The sequence below is a fragment of the Condylura cristata genome, unplaced genomic scaffold (genome assembly GCF_000260355.1).
Source record: "Condylura cristata isolate star-nosed mole 26May11 unplaced genomic scaffold, ConCri1.0 scaffold00003, whole genome shotgun sequence".
Lineage (NCBI taxonomy): Eukaryota > Metazoa > Chordata > Mammalia > Eulipotyphla > Talpidae > Condylura > Condylura cristata.
The window spans coordinates 51,133,650-51,150,817 of NW_004567104.1; the positions used below are offsets into that span (position 1 = coordinate 51,133,650).

Here is a 17,168-nt window from a genome sequence, read left to right on the forward strand (position 1 = left end):
AAGCAATTCAAGGAGCTGCATCAAAGTATAGTTTCTAGACATTTTAATCTTATTCTTCAGAAATTCTAATGATGACCCAATCTTTTATTCTTGGCATTTTTTTTTTCTCCCTTGTCGCTTACAAAGGACAATCTATGTCTATTAGCAGCTAAATTACCTCAGATAGGAAGTTTGTGTTTCTGGTGGAAATAAAGGCTCTGAGAGGAAGTGTGTGCAGACACTTCCAACGTTGGACACCACACCCTCACAGCAGCACACATGGTAGAGAAAAAGATTCATCTAGATTTTTCTAACCTCTGATTAAAGGAGGCTGTAATTTACTACTGAACATAGATTTGCTCAGATTAAAGTTAAAAATATGTATAAGCAACATAAGGACAAAAGAAACATTTATATACAAGTTCATTTCTATTTTTTTGAACAATTCCACTCCACCCTCTTTGCAGATTTTGCAGTTGTCTCTTCTAATATGTGAACTAAGTGAACTCTGGGTTAATGGGGGCAGTGTTTATATAGAGAGAGATTTACAGAAAAGCCATATTGAGATGGGATCACTTGTTGCTATTACTTCTACAAAGTACACAAAACTTTCTATAGAGAAAAATAATTTTCAAGTAATTCTGCCCTCATATAGAAGGTGGGTTATATAAAAATCCATCTTTGAAAACCCAGTGTTTAGCACAAGGTCTGGTATATAAACACTCAGTAAATTGTCAATAAGTGGATGACTTGTCCAAAGCATGCAGCTGTACCCCAGTAGATGTCTGGACTAAGATCCCCTTTCCCTGCAAAGCATGGCAATACTCTGCCAACCAGAGAGGCCTTAGTGTCTAGGTTTTATTGGGACTTAGTCACACAGACATGGTTGAAAGCTCATTTGAATCATCCTCACTACTGTCTATCTAAAGGTCAGAGGTCAAACTAATACTCAGTCCACAGGCCCCCACAATAAATCTCATTGTTCAACTTTTTTTTTAAGATTTATTTAATTATATATACAAGAGCTAGGGTATAGGCCAGAGGTGGTGGGGGGGTGGAGAGTGAAAGGATTCACCACGTACAGAGTGGGGAGCAGAACAGGCAGATCTACTGAAATACACTGCTGAGGGGAGCGGTGGGAGAGACAGAAGAGGTCTGCTGTGCCATGTGGGTCAGCTCCCTGGACAGACTGTGGATGCTTCACAGTGCTGAGACTCAACTCTGCCAGCAGGGAGGCCGGAATATTTGACTTTCTGTATGGCCTATCTTCATGGCAAGTGAAGTTACCAGCAAACACTTAAAAGTATGGAGCTAAAGCTTAGGAAAGATAGCACAGCTTGAGATGATAGCATTCTGAGGTCAGTTTCATGTCATGTCAAATGAACTCAACTGCAGGGCAAGATGTAAGCAAAAAGAAGAGCAAACACCAAAGCAGGAGAAATGTCAACTTTAAAGAGCAAAGAGGGTGACTCAGCAAGAAAGACTAGTATTTGCTATTAAAATAAATACTAAATTTTCCCCATTATAAAGAAAAATAAAAATACTAAGTGAACTACTTTCTAGGTAGTACACAAAAGCACTTGCCTTTCCCTGGAAGTAAACAGATTACACTAGTACAGCAGTATGTCTTACAGGTAAACAATTAAAAAACAAAAACAGAAACACCATTTCTGTCCTGATTTCCCCTTCCCACCTTTCAGACTCTGACATCTATCCTGAGAAAGCTTTCATTTTGCCGATGGCAAATTTAGTACGTTTATGCAAAACTTAAATTACCATGAAAACTCCACAAAAAGGTAGATGAAGCAGAAGGCACAGCTAATTAAATGGATCTGAGGTTCACTGCTCACTTTGTTTAGGGTCAAATAATAATTTATAAATCTGTCTGAGTACATTAAATAGAAAAATAACTCATTACAGGGCATAAGTAGTCAGATTACCATAAAATGTAAAGACAATATACCTCTTGAAATCTTTTTTTTTTTTAAGTCATCCAAGTGTGCCTAATTTCATGCTAGGCAAGAGAGACATATAGTCTAGGGATTAGCAATAGGAATTTTGAGTCAGAGCACCTGGGCATAAATCCCAGCACTGCCACTTAGTAGCTGAGTAAAACTGGGTTAGTTATCCTCTATGCAGTATTCTCAGGTGAAAAATGAGAAACTTCAAAGGTTTGTTCTGAGAATCACATGAAAGTAAGTAATGCCTGGCACATAATAAACATGCAGGTGGTGTCTGGCCATTTGGACATTCTATTTCAGTGCCTTGCAAACCTCATGAATTTATTATACACTTCACCATTCATTCTTCTCTGTGGTAGAAGACATCCATTTTTAAATCTGTGGTTTGAAAATAAAAACCACAACTCTAAACAACATTTTCATATGACAGCATCTACAAGTTTCTAAACACTTTAATTTGCCCTTAAATTATTTCACAACCACCTCTTTATCGCCCAAGATTTAATGTTTTAAAAAATTTTATTGTGAAGGAGAAGTTCTTGTATTCATCCCAAAAGAGGTAAGAACTGCCTGCCTATGTTCCAGATACTGTTAGCCATGTACTATTTCCCCCCTTATGAAAATGTCCCCAACTTCAAGAGTAGCCACAGATAATAGGGAGGAAATGTGATCACCAAATGACTAAAATGAAGCAAGGTAAGGATGCGTTGCATTATCTTCTGAAGTATAGAAACTAGTGAAAAAGATCCTCAAAAGTGTTAAATCTTTTTTAAAAGATAGGCATTGTTAATTCCTGAAAAAAGCAAATGCTCAAGGCAGATGCATAACAATTTTTGCTAACAATCACGACAGTGTTTTTTTCCTTTTCCATCTTGCCCTGACTCAATCTAGTTCCTCTTACATCTTACCTTCTATAATCTTAGTAGAAAAGGACAACCAGGTTTAGATGCTATTACCTTTTATCCTTACAACACTCCTCTCCCAACAGGGTTATTTCTTATGTTCTATCATAAAGCATCACACAAGATGAATTATACTAACCTCACTGTATTCCAGGCATCTCCAAGTTCTCTGGAATATTGCTTTTCAAAGTGATCCAACACAACTTTGCATATCTGTTTTGCGAGCTTCCTCTCTGATTTTGCTTTCAGCTACGATGATAAGAAAAAACTGCTGATACACACCTACTCATTGGCCCTGAACATTAACAGTGGTAAAATAATAACTTTTAGATAAGTAGTTCTTGGGCGGGGGAGCAGTACCTCACTTGTAAAAAGATTATAATTTATTGTATTAGAATACTCTCTTATGGGAAAAAAGAGGGTTTCTGCAAGACATAGGTCAAATGTGAGCAAAAGTTAAAGCAGAATCTATTGGTGATAACACAGGCAACTGTCAGAAGAACAAAATAATTTAAATAAATTACTTCATATGTTAACATTAGGGACAACTGGGCAAACAGCATATGGGAAAGATTTGTGTAAATCAAAGACTGTTGCAAAAAAAAGAAAAGAAAAGAAAAAATTACTCGGGAAAGTCACTAGCTTTTTTTCTGGAAATGTCCTTGCAATTCGATTTCACACTCATTCAAGAAGAGCTGAACGAGGACTTATGTACCAGACACCGAATCTCCCAGGGTGTATAAGCTAGCTTTTGCTCAAAACTGAAAGGAGTTGGCACCAAGTCTGCGGGTTGGATCGCGGGGACACGCTGACTGGGGCGGTGGAGAGTCACCCAAAGCAGCACCAACAAGACCGCTTAAGAGCAAGCGTCAGAGCACTCAGCTTTACGCCAGGGCTGGGGTCAATGAAGCCGAAGTACCCGGAGCTCGCCAGCTTCCCTTCCCAGCCCCCTCTCCTGGCCACCTCGGTCCCATAAATAAAAGCCTCGTTCCATTCAGAGGTGGCCAGTCGGCTCCCTGGTTTCCTGCCCTCACCCTGGTCAACATCATGTCTTTCCGAGACGCAGAGTATCGAAAACCTCCGCAATCTAAAAATCTGCACGACTTCCGGATCACGCCGGAATTCGTAGTGCCCCCACGTTCTTCCGGTTCATCTTGTCGCGAGACACAGCTCTTGGCCGGGGTTATCGAGCTCTCGCGGAAAGCCTAGTCCCGCGAGAGGCACGCGCAAATTCGTCGCCCTAGTGTCTGGTGGAGGAGGAGTTGACGTCCAAGAGCTTGGCCGGGGCTCGTAGGCGGAGCCTTGGGCGGCAGAAGCTAGAAAGCCACGCCTCCCACTAAAATTACTGTGTGTGTTAAGAATGAAAACTTAACACCTTTGGGTTTTGGTGTGTGCTCATTGTTTTAGATTGCTCACAAAGGCCAAGCTAGCTACTGAACTAACCTATCAAATATGATCGTCCCTGTTAGCTCAGAAATATAGAACTCAAGATAAAACAGATGAATGTGAATAAAGAAATGGCCAGGCATTTCCTACTTATGCCAAACTGGGATATGTAAGTAAGTCGATTGCTTAGCAAAGATTCAGAAACAGTAAATACCCAAATGTTACTTGCTGTTGTCAATTATTTACACCAGCATGATCATCATATTCTGATCATTATTTCTCAAGACTAAACTGTTCACAATCGCTTCTCACCACTCTTCACTGGGGTAGTGTTACTGCTACTCTGAAAGGTATCATTTCTGCTAGAAATAGCAGTTTACTTACTTTTTTTGGTGTCATTCTTCATATTTGTAACTACTGTCAGCAATTTTTTCAGAGAAACTCAATGCTTTATAGGGGAGTATTTAATGATGTCCTTATAAAGAAGAAAGGTGTACACAGAGGGGAAAAAAAACGACAAAGAATCGAAGGAAGTTCTGACTTTTTCAGTGTTCTGTTTTTGTTTACAAAGCGAATGTTTTTATTTTGAAAATTTATATCATAATTTAATGTAAGTTTTCAAATATTGAAATATCTGAAACTTACTCTTTGTATCAGCTGGGATTTATTTTTTGATAAATAGTATTAGCATATTTCAACTATAAAGTATACTTAGCAAAAAAGTTTGGGTATCAAAAAAATCACGGATAATGAAGTATATAACTTGTGGCTTTATTTGTACAGTTTCACTTTTTATAAGCTTTTGTACCTGGAAGCAATGGACTAATTTAGAGAGGCATGTGAGTAAGTGAATAACCTAAGGTAAATATTGTAGCAAAAGAACTATAAGCTTATTATTGCTTAAATAAGCAATCAGCAAATATAATGGCATAATTCATATTTGAATATGTTTTGGCTATTCACAGATGGTTTTACAGATTGAGTTCTAGTCTTCATTTGACACAGGAGCATTTAATTTAAACTTGCAGGAAAATGGCACTTCAATGATATTTACAAAACTATAAATTTGTTTTCTTATTATAAAATAGCCCAAGTTACAAAGTCTAAAATTTTGAGGAATATGCACATTAAATAACCCTTAAAAATTCACTATTCCCAGTTGCAACCTTTCTAATGCTGCTTTCTTGCATAGTTTTAGGCTTGAAATCAATTGTAAGCAGTAATTGTATACATGTCATATATATTTGTGTTTTATACATCAAGACAATTATTTTCTAAAAGAATAAAAACTATCTTTCGGTCAGTAGGTCTAACTTAAATGAAAGCAAGTCTTCTAGAATAGTAAAATGAAAGGATATAATACTGGTATGATTTCCAAATGACAACATTCTTTCTCACAATAAAAAGTGGAGAGAAATATGTTTATAATAACAAAAAATGCATGAGAATACTACATTAGACTATTAGTAACTTAAAATGTCTGTCAATAGCTATAACTTAAAAATCCTATCCTATTACCCAAAAGAAATAATTTAAACTCATCAAATCTAATGAAGAGAACAAAATATTGATTTAAATTATTTTTATTGTATGAAAATGGCATAATTCATGATGATTAATAAAAAATGTTATCATATAACAAAATAGGCATTTAGTTGTTAAAAGTTACTTAGATTTATAAAACAGCTTTTAAAGCATTTTAGAATGCCTTAGAAAAACAAATTAAAATTTGGAGAGATATATAAAACATTTATTACATTTACCATATATTTAATTTCAAAATTATTTTTATTAAATGAATTCATTAATTATTGTACACTATAATAATCATGAGAGGAGACAAAAGTTTTTATAAAATTTTGTATTTAGTCTCAAGTTAGATGAAAATTAAAAACATAGTAAAAGTACTTTTTAAAAAATAAACAAGTGTAGATGTTATAAAATGAACCAAAACAAAGAAACTCTCTTCTCTAAAATCAATGCTAAGTCTAAATCCTGTCTTCCTGTTTTGCTTTTCCTAATATTTCAGTATCCTATCATATTTAAGTTGTTAGGGATTTTATACCTGAAGTAGATATAAAGCTTTTTTATTGAGTGCACCACGCAGGTCCCATGAATAAAACTCTTAAGAAATTATGTATATATATATGATGCTGACTAGAGTAGTACGTCGCCTGATTAATGAAAATTTAAGGTATTTAAACGTGAACAAAATGTGATGTTCTGACACATTATAAATAATCATACAAATTTGCCTTAGAAATAATTACATATTAATATCAGATACCAGTCTACTGTTAGTTTAAGTTATCAACCTGGCCAATTTTAACAAGGTAAAATTGATGAAAGAATTATGCTCTTTAGTCTTGATATTGATGTATATTTTCAATTAAATATAATATTATGAATCTATTATTTAAAATATGCATCTAAAAGTTTATCTAAATGCCAAAAAGAAAATTCTATAGATACTACTCTTAAGTGCAAGAAAAGTGCCATTATTTTAAATTGAAAAATTACTCTGGAATTATTACTTATAAAAGTAATTTAAGCTAGCATTTTTATTCTTATTGCTTTAGTGTTTTTAGGTTGTAAAGAACAAGTCTCTGGACCTACAGCAGCTTTTCAATTTTCCCTTTAATTTCAAGGCATGAAAAAATTAGAATAACCTAAGAGTCACTAGCTTCTGATAAAACACGGTAGTTAGAAGGAGCACATCTTGATCTCTGAAAGTGTATATCTTAACATAGGTGTTTACTGGGACTTATAATATTCTCACATAATAGTTCTAATTTTAAAAAATTTAGGTCAAAAGTATTTCATACTTCCTTCATTTATTTAGATTATCAGCAAAGAAACAGCCAAATAACTGAACACTCTTCTTGGGTAGTGTTTCCAAACATAATTTGTAGAATAAAGATGTGATAATCTATTTTTTAAAAGGTGTTACTTTGAAAGCAGGTCAAATTGGGATGTACACTTCAAACTATTATGAAACATAGCTCAAGACATATTAATATGTCTTGTGTATACAGTTCATGTTTGTCAAGTAAATCAACTCCATTTTTCTAACACAGTGTAAATAAAGCATTATAGAAAAGTGCAGTCAATACCAAAGTAATTAAATTCTTAAAACTAAATTTTTAGAAAAATATAAAAAGTTAAAAATTTAAGTTATAAATTCCCAAGAGTTCTCCTCCATACACATGTGTCTTACAAAACATGTTTAAGATACAGAAATAGACTATTAAACAAAAAGTAAAGAATGTGCGGAGTCCATTGGCTCTTTTTCTGAAGATGTCTTCCTTCAAGTCTATACCCATGTGCACAGATGAAAAAACCAGAATCAACACAAAATCTTCCTTACTTGATTCAAATGCTTATTTCATCTGCTGGCATTTTATTTCTTTTTCTTCTTCTTTTTTTTTTATAAGTCACAAAAAATGTAAGTAAGGAATTATTAGATCAATCAGTTCTTTGGCTAGTAATCTCTGCATGGAAATCATTTGCCCAGCAAAATCCATTTTCCTGTTATCAAAGTTCAGTTTTTCTTTGAGAAAGAAGGTCCTCCACTTCATCCTGTGTTATGAGATCACATCATGGGCATCACTGTTAGGTCTGTGTCGCATGGCCAGAGGCGGCAGTGGCTTCCCATAGAAATCTTTGTGAAGAAGGGAAACCAAAAACACCATAGTTATGGCAGATCAAGAATTTTTTTTACAGAATTCATTTTCTAATCAATACTTTTAAGGTACTGATTTGGCAGTTGAATTTGATAGGTAGAGAGACCCTTATCTAGCATCTCTTTTTTCTACTTCCCGTAAATGAAAGCCAAAGAAATATGTAGAAAACCATACGCATATGTAATTGTCACCTATAAGCATGTTAGATGGAGATAATACAAACTAAAAACTAGTATTTTTATTAAAACTTTTGTTATACCTACTTTCCTTTTCATTAGTGAAAGAGATTTGACCATACTTTTTTATAAAACCCAAGATCAATATACTTCATCTTAACATTCAGCAGTCGGGTATCTTATAAGCAGATAAGGAACAAAAACGCGGTGCTATTGTTAAGTATATTGAGCACATACTGGAAAAGTTTTGTAACACAATAAATACGTATTATATTTAAATTAAATTATTTTAAAAACTTTACCTATTCATAATTAGTTGCATAAGTATATAATAAACAGAAGTTATGATTTTTTTACCTCTCTTTTCTAAGGTAAATAGCAAATCCAATTACACATAAGTCAAATGTACTTAAGAATAAAAATAAAGATTTTAAAAACGTATAATGGAAAAGGATAGTTGTGGATTGGAAAGGTGCCCCAAAGTAAAAGTTTGTCAAAGGACTGAAGAAATAAATGAATATAACAATATGTACAGATATTCGAAAACTGATCCTTTTGCATTACCATTATGACGTGTTTCACCAAGAGGCTCAAGTTTTGGAAGTCTAGTGACTTTGGGGGTTCCCCAGCCAACTAAAGAAAAAGAAAAACATTTAAAGCACTGTTAAACAACATGTCTTTATGTCTGTTGAGAGGGTTCCCTCCTTAGACAAGATGTGCACAGCATTCAGCTTCAACTCAACTATACTGAATGACACAGTGGCAAAGTGACATACATCTATGTGATGGTTTCTATTTAAAGGTGTAATTATAGATTGTTAACCTCTGCACTAAATTTGTATTTACCTTTATTTAGCTGAAAATAAAGCATCTTCATCACCATCATAAATATAAACTTCAACCACTAATTATTCAAACCCCAAACAAGAGCTGAAAAACCTGTTTATGAGATTTAAATAAATCTTAAAATCATTCTCAGAGGATAATGTTAACATGTAAAGCCTTCTAGCAGGGCTAAATGCAAATGCAGTCATTTAGATATTGTTTGATAAATTAAAGTAGCATGCACAGTGATGAAAAATTATAATTACCCCAGTGTCAGTATGTGCTTTACAGGCAACACTATTTTCCTCTTAACAACCTAGTAATCAATACATATATCAGAACTATAATGGGAAATTTCTACATTTGGTTTAAATATTAATTTTCAAAAATTAAAGATCCAGTTTTTTTCAAAGCTCATGTTAGCCATCCATTCACTAAGCTTAAACTTCTTCTAGTAATCTGGGTACTAACACTTCAAATAGGACTTGAATCCATTCTAGGAAGATTTCTTATAGTTCTTACCATTTTTTCCTTTGTAAATATTGTTTTCTAAATATAAAAAAGCAATACATATATTGATATGATCAATTTTGAATAAAGTAAGCAGAGCAAAGAATTCTTTCTTTTTCAGTCACAGATAATGAATCTACCAAATAAAAATGACTTAATTCTTTTTCTTGTTCTCCATTGTTTAAAGCAGAATGTCTAAATTCTGCATCAGTATCAATTTACTCACCCGGAGGAGGAGGTGGAGGTGGTGTTGGACTTTTTGGAGTAGAGTCATCAGTATTCACTGGTTCCACCCGGTGACTCCTTTTTATTCTTAGCTTCTTAGTTTTCTTTTTACTATTATCTATAAGAACATAAAGATGGAACTTTATGACTTTGGAGAAAAAAACTTAAATAATAAGAAATAAAGAACAAAACTAAATATTGATCTTATTATTGTTATTACTATTTGGTAACTTCATGAAGACCTAAATGGATCTTCAGCAAACTATTACTAACAATGAAACTCACTTTCTCTAAGAATAAATTGTTTAAATGATTGTTTATGGAGTGAATGATTAATGAATGTTACACAAACAGCAGAATGTCTATATCTTTGGTTCAGAGTACAGTTAGTTTACATTTACAAAAGTAACATATATTTGCCAAATGTTACATTAAGTAAATATAATTTTCTTCTAACTGCAAGGATTTCCATGAAACACAGATGGCCTGATCAAAGAGCATATGTGTTGATTTATCTCAGGAGGATATGTAGAGTGAATTCAAGGGATAATTCTAGAATAATGCTTTAAAATGTAAAAACTGACCCCAGTAAAATCTTAAGACATTACCCATTAAAATAACCCCTGAACAAGGTATGCCCAGTATAACCATATTTAAGTGAATCACATTAGTAGACACTGCAAAAGTGAATTATGATCTTTATAAAAATGACTATCTACAGACTGTCACTTAAGCACATATAAACATTTTAATGTTTGAAGACATCCATGTTGTTAACATATAAACTGCAATAATATAAATCAGGATTGCATAGTAGTTGAATAATCAAACATTCAAGTTATTGAAATATTTTAATTGACAATCCCAAACTGCTAACTCTGTGTGTGTATACACATACACACACATAATACATTTTCTAAAATGAGAATTATGTAAGAAATAACCAACATCTGTGAGGCCTACAAAGCAAAGAGAAATACAGTTATAATACGACTGTTTCTCTAAGTAAGTGTCATTTGAAACATTTTATTCCAATTGGAACAAAAACTTATTTTTTTTATTATTATATTTTTTAAAGATTTTATTTTATTTGTGCATACAGAACTGGGGTACAGGCCAGAGGCTCAGGGGCGGCGAGAGGCTTCACCAGAAACAGAGTGGGGAGCAGAACAGGCAGATCTACAAAGTACACTGCTGAGGGGAGCAGCGGGCGGGTCAGGAGAGGTCTACCACGCCATGTAGTCACCTCCCGAGCAGGCGGGAATCGAACTCATGCGGAAGTGGCTTCAGCTTCTCAGTGCTGCGCCACCAGGGAGGGCCACAAAAACTTATTTTTATAACTGAAGCTGTAAACTTTAAAACTGGGAGAAAGGAGAGAAAGGTAATGGAACCAAAGGATTCTTTAGAAAGGGCAGTATTTCAGTCATGAAAGAGAAGTAGTTGTGCAGCAGACACGGAAAGTGGGGGTCTCAACTTAGGTAGACACAATGTTTGATTATAAACAAGCTACTCAGCTTTTCCAAACTTCCACATCATTATAATGAGAACAATATACTCTAGGAGTATAAACCATTACCAGCCATCTGAAATCATATTGCTAAGTATAAAAATATGTTAACTATAGTAATTATTTTAGTTATATGACTATTGTAGATCCTTACATTATATTTTTAAATCACTTGCCAAATCAATTTTCTATTTAATAATATATAGTTCTAGAGTTCTTTCAATATACTGTGAAGAAATATTAAATCGCTTTTCCATTTAATCCTGTTGATAGAGCTATATGGAAATGAATATGACTGTCCTAACTTCCCAACTTACAAAACAATTAACTTTCAAATTTTCTCACTGGCTACACAGCAAAATATCCATGTTACCTAATCTGCATCTCAGTGATAGATATCTTAATTTCAAAAACTCTCTTGATACTGACAAAAATTCTTACACACAATGGAACCAACATACTAACTAGGAATGGCAGGGAAGTAATGATCACTGGATATTGCCCTGAGCTAGAAAGACTGTAGTGTTTCTAAAGTCCCTGTGAAAAATTATGACACACATCTCCACTTTAGAGATGAGGCAACCAAGACTGAAGATATACCACATATCTAGAAGATGGGACAGTCAGGATTCTATGCCAGATTGTCAGTTTTCAAATACGGGCTGTCATTCTATGACAGCAAGAGAAATGAACATAACAATTTTGAAAAGAAAAGAATAGTCAGTGGGAGATTTTATATGATTTTAAAATAAAAAGAAAATAACTATTTGATGAATATTTTTAAATGTTAACTATCTCTGGACCCTACAGAAATCACTCAAATGATACTGATTGTAACCACAGGCGTAAAAACATCGGCAACAACAAAATGCCTTACAGGTATTAAATATACTTTAAGGATCTCTGGAGCTATGCTACATTCCAAATTTCTGAAAATGGTTTTGTTTGCTGAAATTCTTTAAAGTTGCAAATATCTACATTTTAAGGCATAATGAATAGAAGTGTTAAATTAGGAAATTATTGACTAAAAATTCTAAGTATATAATTTGAAGACAAAATACACTTTTTTATGAAAATGACACATGAAGTAATTAAAGTTATATAATACACATGTAATGTATATTTACACGCATTAAATGAATAGACTTAACACCTGATTCTGATGATCTCTGGTCTGTCTCATCTTCATTCTCCAGCTGTTGTGTTAAGGCCTCCTTGTAATTTTCCACTATTCCAAGCTCATTGTTTTTTTGGCTACTATCACTGATCTGGCTCTGAGTCTCCATTTGTTCGTGTTCCTCACTGTGTCTCTGAGGACAGCCATCACAGTCTTTATCCTTACTTTGCTTCTTTTTTTCTTTTTCAAGCTTTTTTTCATTCTAACAAAAATGAAATATATCTTTAATATAACAACTGTATTTCAAGATAGTTTTAAGGGAGAAATCAAATGATCAAGAAGCATTGTGTACCTTCAGAGGTCACTGTGATTTTTATTTAAAAATAATTTGTTGAATGTAGCAAACATGTCAGATGCCAAACATTCAAAAAACACAAATAACATAAAGAAAAATAAGTATTATCCAGTAATTCCACAAGCTGGAAATGACCATTATTTGGTATACAGTTAACACAGAGGTGCTTTGTTTTGTTTACTCCCACACACATACATATACTACCCACAAACAGATACATGGGACTGACTCTATATACTTATTTGTCAACTTGCTTGAAAAAAAAAATTGAAGTTTTCATTTAAAATACAATTTTCTTCCTTGTCAATGACTTTAAGAAGTGCTTTAGAACAATATCTGATAGGTAGGATAATGTTAGCTATGTGTCATTTCATGCCACTATATAAGCATTAGCTGTTAAGACTTTAACTATTATCATTTTGAATGGTTATATTATGACTTATTTTACCAACTACCAATCAGTAGTAGACTGAGATTTAGTATCAAATTGTTGCTATAAAGAATATAATTTTAAAATTAGTTCATTAGAATTCTTACCTGGATTAACAGGTCAATCACATTTTAAAATGTGATGTATTACAAACTACCCTTCAGAAAAACTAGTAAACTTATGCCACAGACAAAATCCAGAGGTGCAGGAGGTGAAAGGATTCACCAGAGACTGAATCCTGGGGAGCAGAAAGCAAGGTAGGAGAGTTCTGCTGTGCCATGTGGGTCTCTCTGGCTGACCCAGGGACCAAACTCTTGCTGCAGTGGCTAGCAGTAGCTTGATAGTGCTATGTCTTTAACCTATGCACGGCTAAGGAGACCCCATGTTTATTTAATCATTTTTTGATTACTAGTAAAGATAAATACTGTTGCTATTTTTTTTTCCCTCTATGGAACAATTCATGGTAACCTAGTACCCATTTTCTGTTAAGACTCTCATTATTTTCATACTAATTCTGAAGGGTTCTCTTTTTTTGTCCTATGTTTCAAAATGCATTTGGGTTTTGTTTGGACTTTCTGACTTCTTGCATTTAACTTTGTAGAACAGATCTTTAAAAATAACTATTCTGAGGGCCCTCCCTGGTAGTACAGGGGGTTAAATTATGGCACTATGAAGCTGTCCACAGCCACTGCAGTACATGTTCAATCCCCTGCCCCGGAGCTGATCCACATGGCATGGCAGAGCTCTCCAGTCTCGCCCGCTGCTCCCCTCAGCAGTGTATTTCAGTCAGTGGGCCTGTCCGGATCCCCACTCTGTCTCTGGCGAATCCTCTCAGCCCCTGCACCTCTGGCCTGTCATAAACAAATCTTAAAAAAATAAATTCTGAGACCACTATACTTTTCACTTTATGACATTTGGCTTGATTTTCCTGATTTGAGAGTTGTTCTTCCATGTATATACAAATATTTAATTATATTTACTTGTTAAAATTTTTAAGCTTCTTCTTTTAAATAATTTAAATAAACTTAAGTCTTTTGAAATCTAATTTGACATACAATATTCAAAATTTCACTTTTTCTCCCAAAGTGAGAAAGGTTCTAACCTTCTTTTCCTTCAGATTTAAAGTGTTACTTTTATCTTAAAATAAATATTCATACTTCATTAGGTTTGCCACTATTTGTTCTTTCAATCTGCCTATTCTGGAACCATTGTCTCACTTTTTATTATCTGTAGTAAAATTAGAGAAATGTAAGGTACTTCTCTGTAATACAAACATTTTATATGAGGATTGTGGGCAGGGGAAAGAAAATTTTCTTCATGAAAAGGAGACTATGTAATGTTTCAATTTTAACTGATTTTCTTACTATTATCATAGTTTAAAAACATAATAACTTTCACTACACCACTAATTAATTCAGGAACTTTCAAGTATTGTTCATATCTTCATACCATGAAAAGCAGAATGTTGCTAGAATCACCCAGGCCTTCTAATTCATAACCATGGTATATACTATAGAGTAATTCACCATTTTTTACAGGAAAGTATCTTTTACACATACAGTAAATATACATGTACTCTTGTGTATGTATATATGTTATACATGTACTGTTTGAAAGAAAAAAAAGAGAAGCTCGATTTCCTTTTTCTCTATCAATATTTTTTGAAGAACAGAGTAGAACTTGACACTCCATGTTTAAGAGGAGACAAAACAATCACTCATTTAACATTAAAACAGCTTTACTGCACACAGAAAAGCATATTCTTAAGGTAAATGTAATGGGGTTAAATTAATAAAAAGATTAAGTATAAATTACCTTTTGGTACAAATAATATACACAAATACCTTGCGTTACCAATTATTTTGCAAAATAAAGCACTATCAAAACTATCCAATCATCTTCTTACCTGTGGAGCTGCCTCCCTCCTCAGCAGCAGCCCCAAGGAAGAAACAATCATCCACCTTTCCAGTAAGCACCTGTGTGAAAGGAGGTAGTAACAGGGCAAGGAGAATGGAGAATGTATGGGTGGGACCGGCAAGCCAGCTGCCATATTTAGCTGAGCTAATGATGGAAGTTTAAGTAGTAATGCCTCTAAGAAAGCATGGCCGCTGAAGACAAAAGAAGGGCCAATGCAAATTCCAGACACCAGAAAATACACACGTACACACACACACACAACACTTCGTAATTAAAGCCTGCAAATTAATTTTGGTAAAATTCCTGACAATTGAAACAATACCCAGATATAGGAGAATGTATTAATTTCAAATATTCTTGAGTATCTTAGAAAACTAGAAAATTATTTAAGTACTTGGAACATATCATAAGCATTTAAATATTACAGTGAAGGGGTAGTAACTGCAACACAATGATAAAGACAAAGTTATTAAGCATAAATATATTGCTACCATTTCAAATAAATGTCAAGATTTATAGAACAGCAATTATAACAGCTGCTATATTTAACCTTCATTTTTATTCACATAATTATGAAATATGTTTCCTTTTTCATATTAATCAAAAGTTAATTTAAAGAATGAAAAGAAAACCTTTTCTCCAAATCTCCATTTGATTACTTTTTAAAATAACAGAGCTCAAGTGAAACATTTCGATCTACCAGCCTTTCCCAGGTTCTCACTTTCTTTCTCAACTTCCAACTTTGTAACTTAAGATAGAAAAGTAATATTTGCCATCATCCATACCTCAATGATTACAGATGCAATGGGCTGGAAAGGATTAACAATAACAGGTTCTGGGTCCAGCTCAGCCAAACCACCAGTTCCATCAAGTTCGGCCTGCTCTCGCTCTCTTTGCTCTCTGTTGTTCAAAGAGAAAAATTTGAAATTCTATTAGTGAAAATGCTGACCCATGTTTAAGAACAACGTGATAGAGTTGAGGCTACTGAATGTTAGCAATTTAAATATGTGGACATGGCTAGGTAAGAAGTCTTAACTCCCATGTAAAGATTCATTATTTGAATTTTAAGACAAACACTGCCCAAAGTAGCACACCCATCATTAACTTCTTATGTTAATGGTAAATATTATTGTTCTATATCTTAAGGTTTATTTTTATGATTTAATTGCCGACCCAAACCAATGCTGATCCTAACAGATAATTACTCTTATTAATCCCCATATGGCAACTGTTGCTTCATACAATAGAAGCTATAAAAAACTGTCCTATGTCACTCAGAAAAGTTTCATATCAGTTACTAATGAAATGTTTACTTGTCTCCCTGATTTCTAGTTAACACTATGCCACACATGAAGTTACTGTATCTGAAAGGAGAAAAATAAATATTGTTGGCCTGCAGCTAGACAATTTGTACAGTGAAACAATGTGAATGTTTGTTGCTTAACATTTATTAATTATATTATTCGAGTTACCTACGATTGCTATTGTTTTCACATATCAACAACTGCTTATTTTACTGTTTTTCAAAAATATCTGAATCAACTAGGTTGTAGTTAATAAAGTAATTTTTTTTTTTTTTACATAAATCACTTCTCCTAATGCCAATTTACTGGCAATTATGGATTCCTTGCTCCAAAGAAGAGGCCACATATACAGCAAGTAGCATGACTAGGAAGAAAGGAGGAAAGGGACTGCATCAACAAAATAGTCCACCATAATATAACCTGGAATATCTTGGTGGAAAAGATAAACACTTGAAAGAAAAAAAGGATTTACCCAACTTAATTTCTTGCTGCTTTTGTCTGTGTAAGAAAAAGCAGAAGAGGCTTGAAAGAAGTATGGCCGTATCTTTTATTATTGTAAGTGTATAAAAGATAGGTTTATGTAAATGAGTGTATTGAACTTTGTATCATAAAAAATACACAGTAGTACAAAAAATTCTTACAGGAAACAGAAACTCATCTTGGTAGCTGTCTAATCACTTCCCTTCATTCTTTCTTGGAAATATCAAGGGATGGCACACCTGTTCATATCATTTAACATTTGATAACATGAGTTACCTTTACAAATATTTCTTTCTGTTAAGGCCTAACTGGAGTTAAATGAAAGACACCAGTAATCAGAGGGTTTCTGTGTCTGTGCACACCTCAAAAAGCTTGACCAAGGGTAGTTAATGGTTTGTTCCTTTCATGCTA

General features: G+C 33.8%; 2 protein-coding genes across 3 annotated transcripts in view; both read right to left on the minus strand.

Annotated features, from left to right (window-relative positions):
* Window positions 1–3,913, minus strand: part of NSUN3 (NOP2/Sun domain family, member 3) — a 38,611-nt gene extending 34,698 nt beyond the window's left edge. Inside the window, exons 1-2 of the mRNA XM_004675274.2 lie at window positions 3,877–3,913; window positions 2,982–3,091 (exon numbers count right to left, since the gene is read on the minus strand). Of these exons, the coding sequence (XP_004675331.2) occupies window positions 2,982–3,091; window positions 3,877–3,891 (125 nt within the window). The 5' untranslated portion in view covers window positions 3,892–3,913. The remainder of the gene's footprint in view (window positions 1–2,981; window positions 3,092–3,876) is intronic.
* Window positions 3,914–6,131: 2,218 nt separating this feature from the next.
* The window catches only part of ARL13B (ADP-ribosylation factor-like 13B), a 45,103-nt gene continuing 34,066 nt past the window's right edge, over window positions 6,132–17,168 (minus strand). For both annotated transcript variants that reach the window (XM_004675276.2, XM_012734236.1), the window contains exons 6-10: window positions 15,759–15,873; window positions 12,308–12,533; window positions 9,649–9,765; window positions 8,652–8,720; window positions 6,132–7,889 (exon numbers count right to left, since the gene is read on the minus strand). In XM_004675276.2, coding sequence (XP_004675333.1) covers window positions 7,813–7,889; window positions 8,652–8,720; window positions 9,649–9,765; window positions 12,308–12,533; window positions 15,759–15,873 — 604 coding nt within the window. In that variant the 3' untranslated portion in view covers window positions 6,132–7,812. The remainder of the gene's footprint in view (window positions 7,890–8,651; window positions 8,721–9,648; window positions 9,766–12,307; window positions 12,534–15,758; window positions 15,874–17,168) is intronic.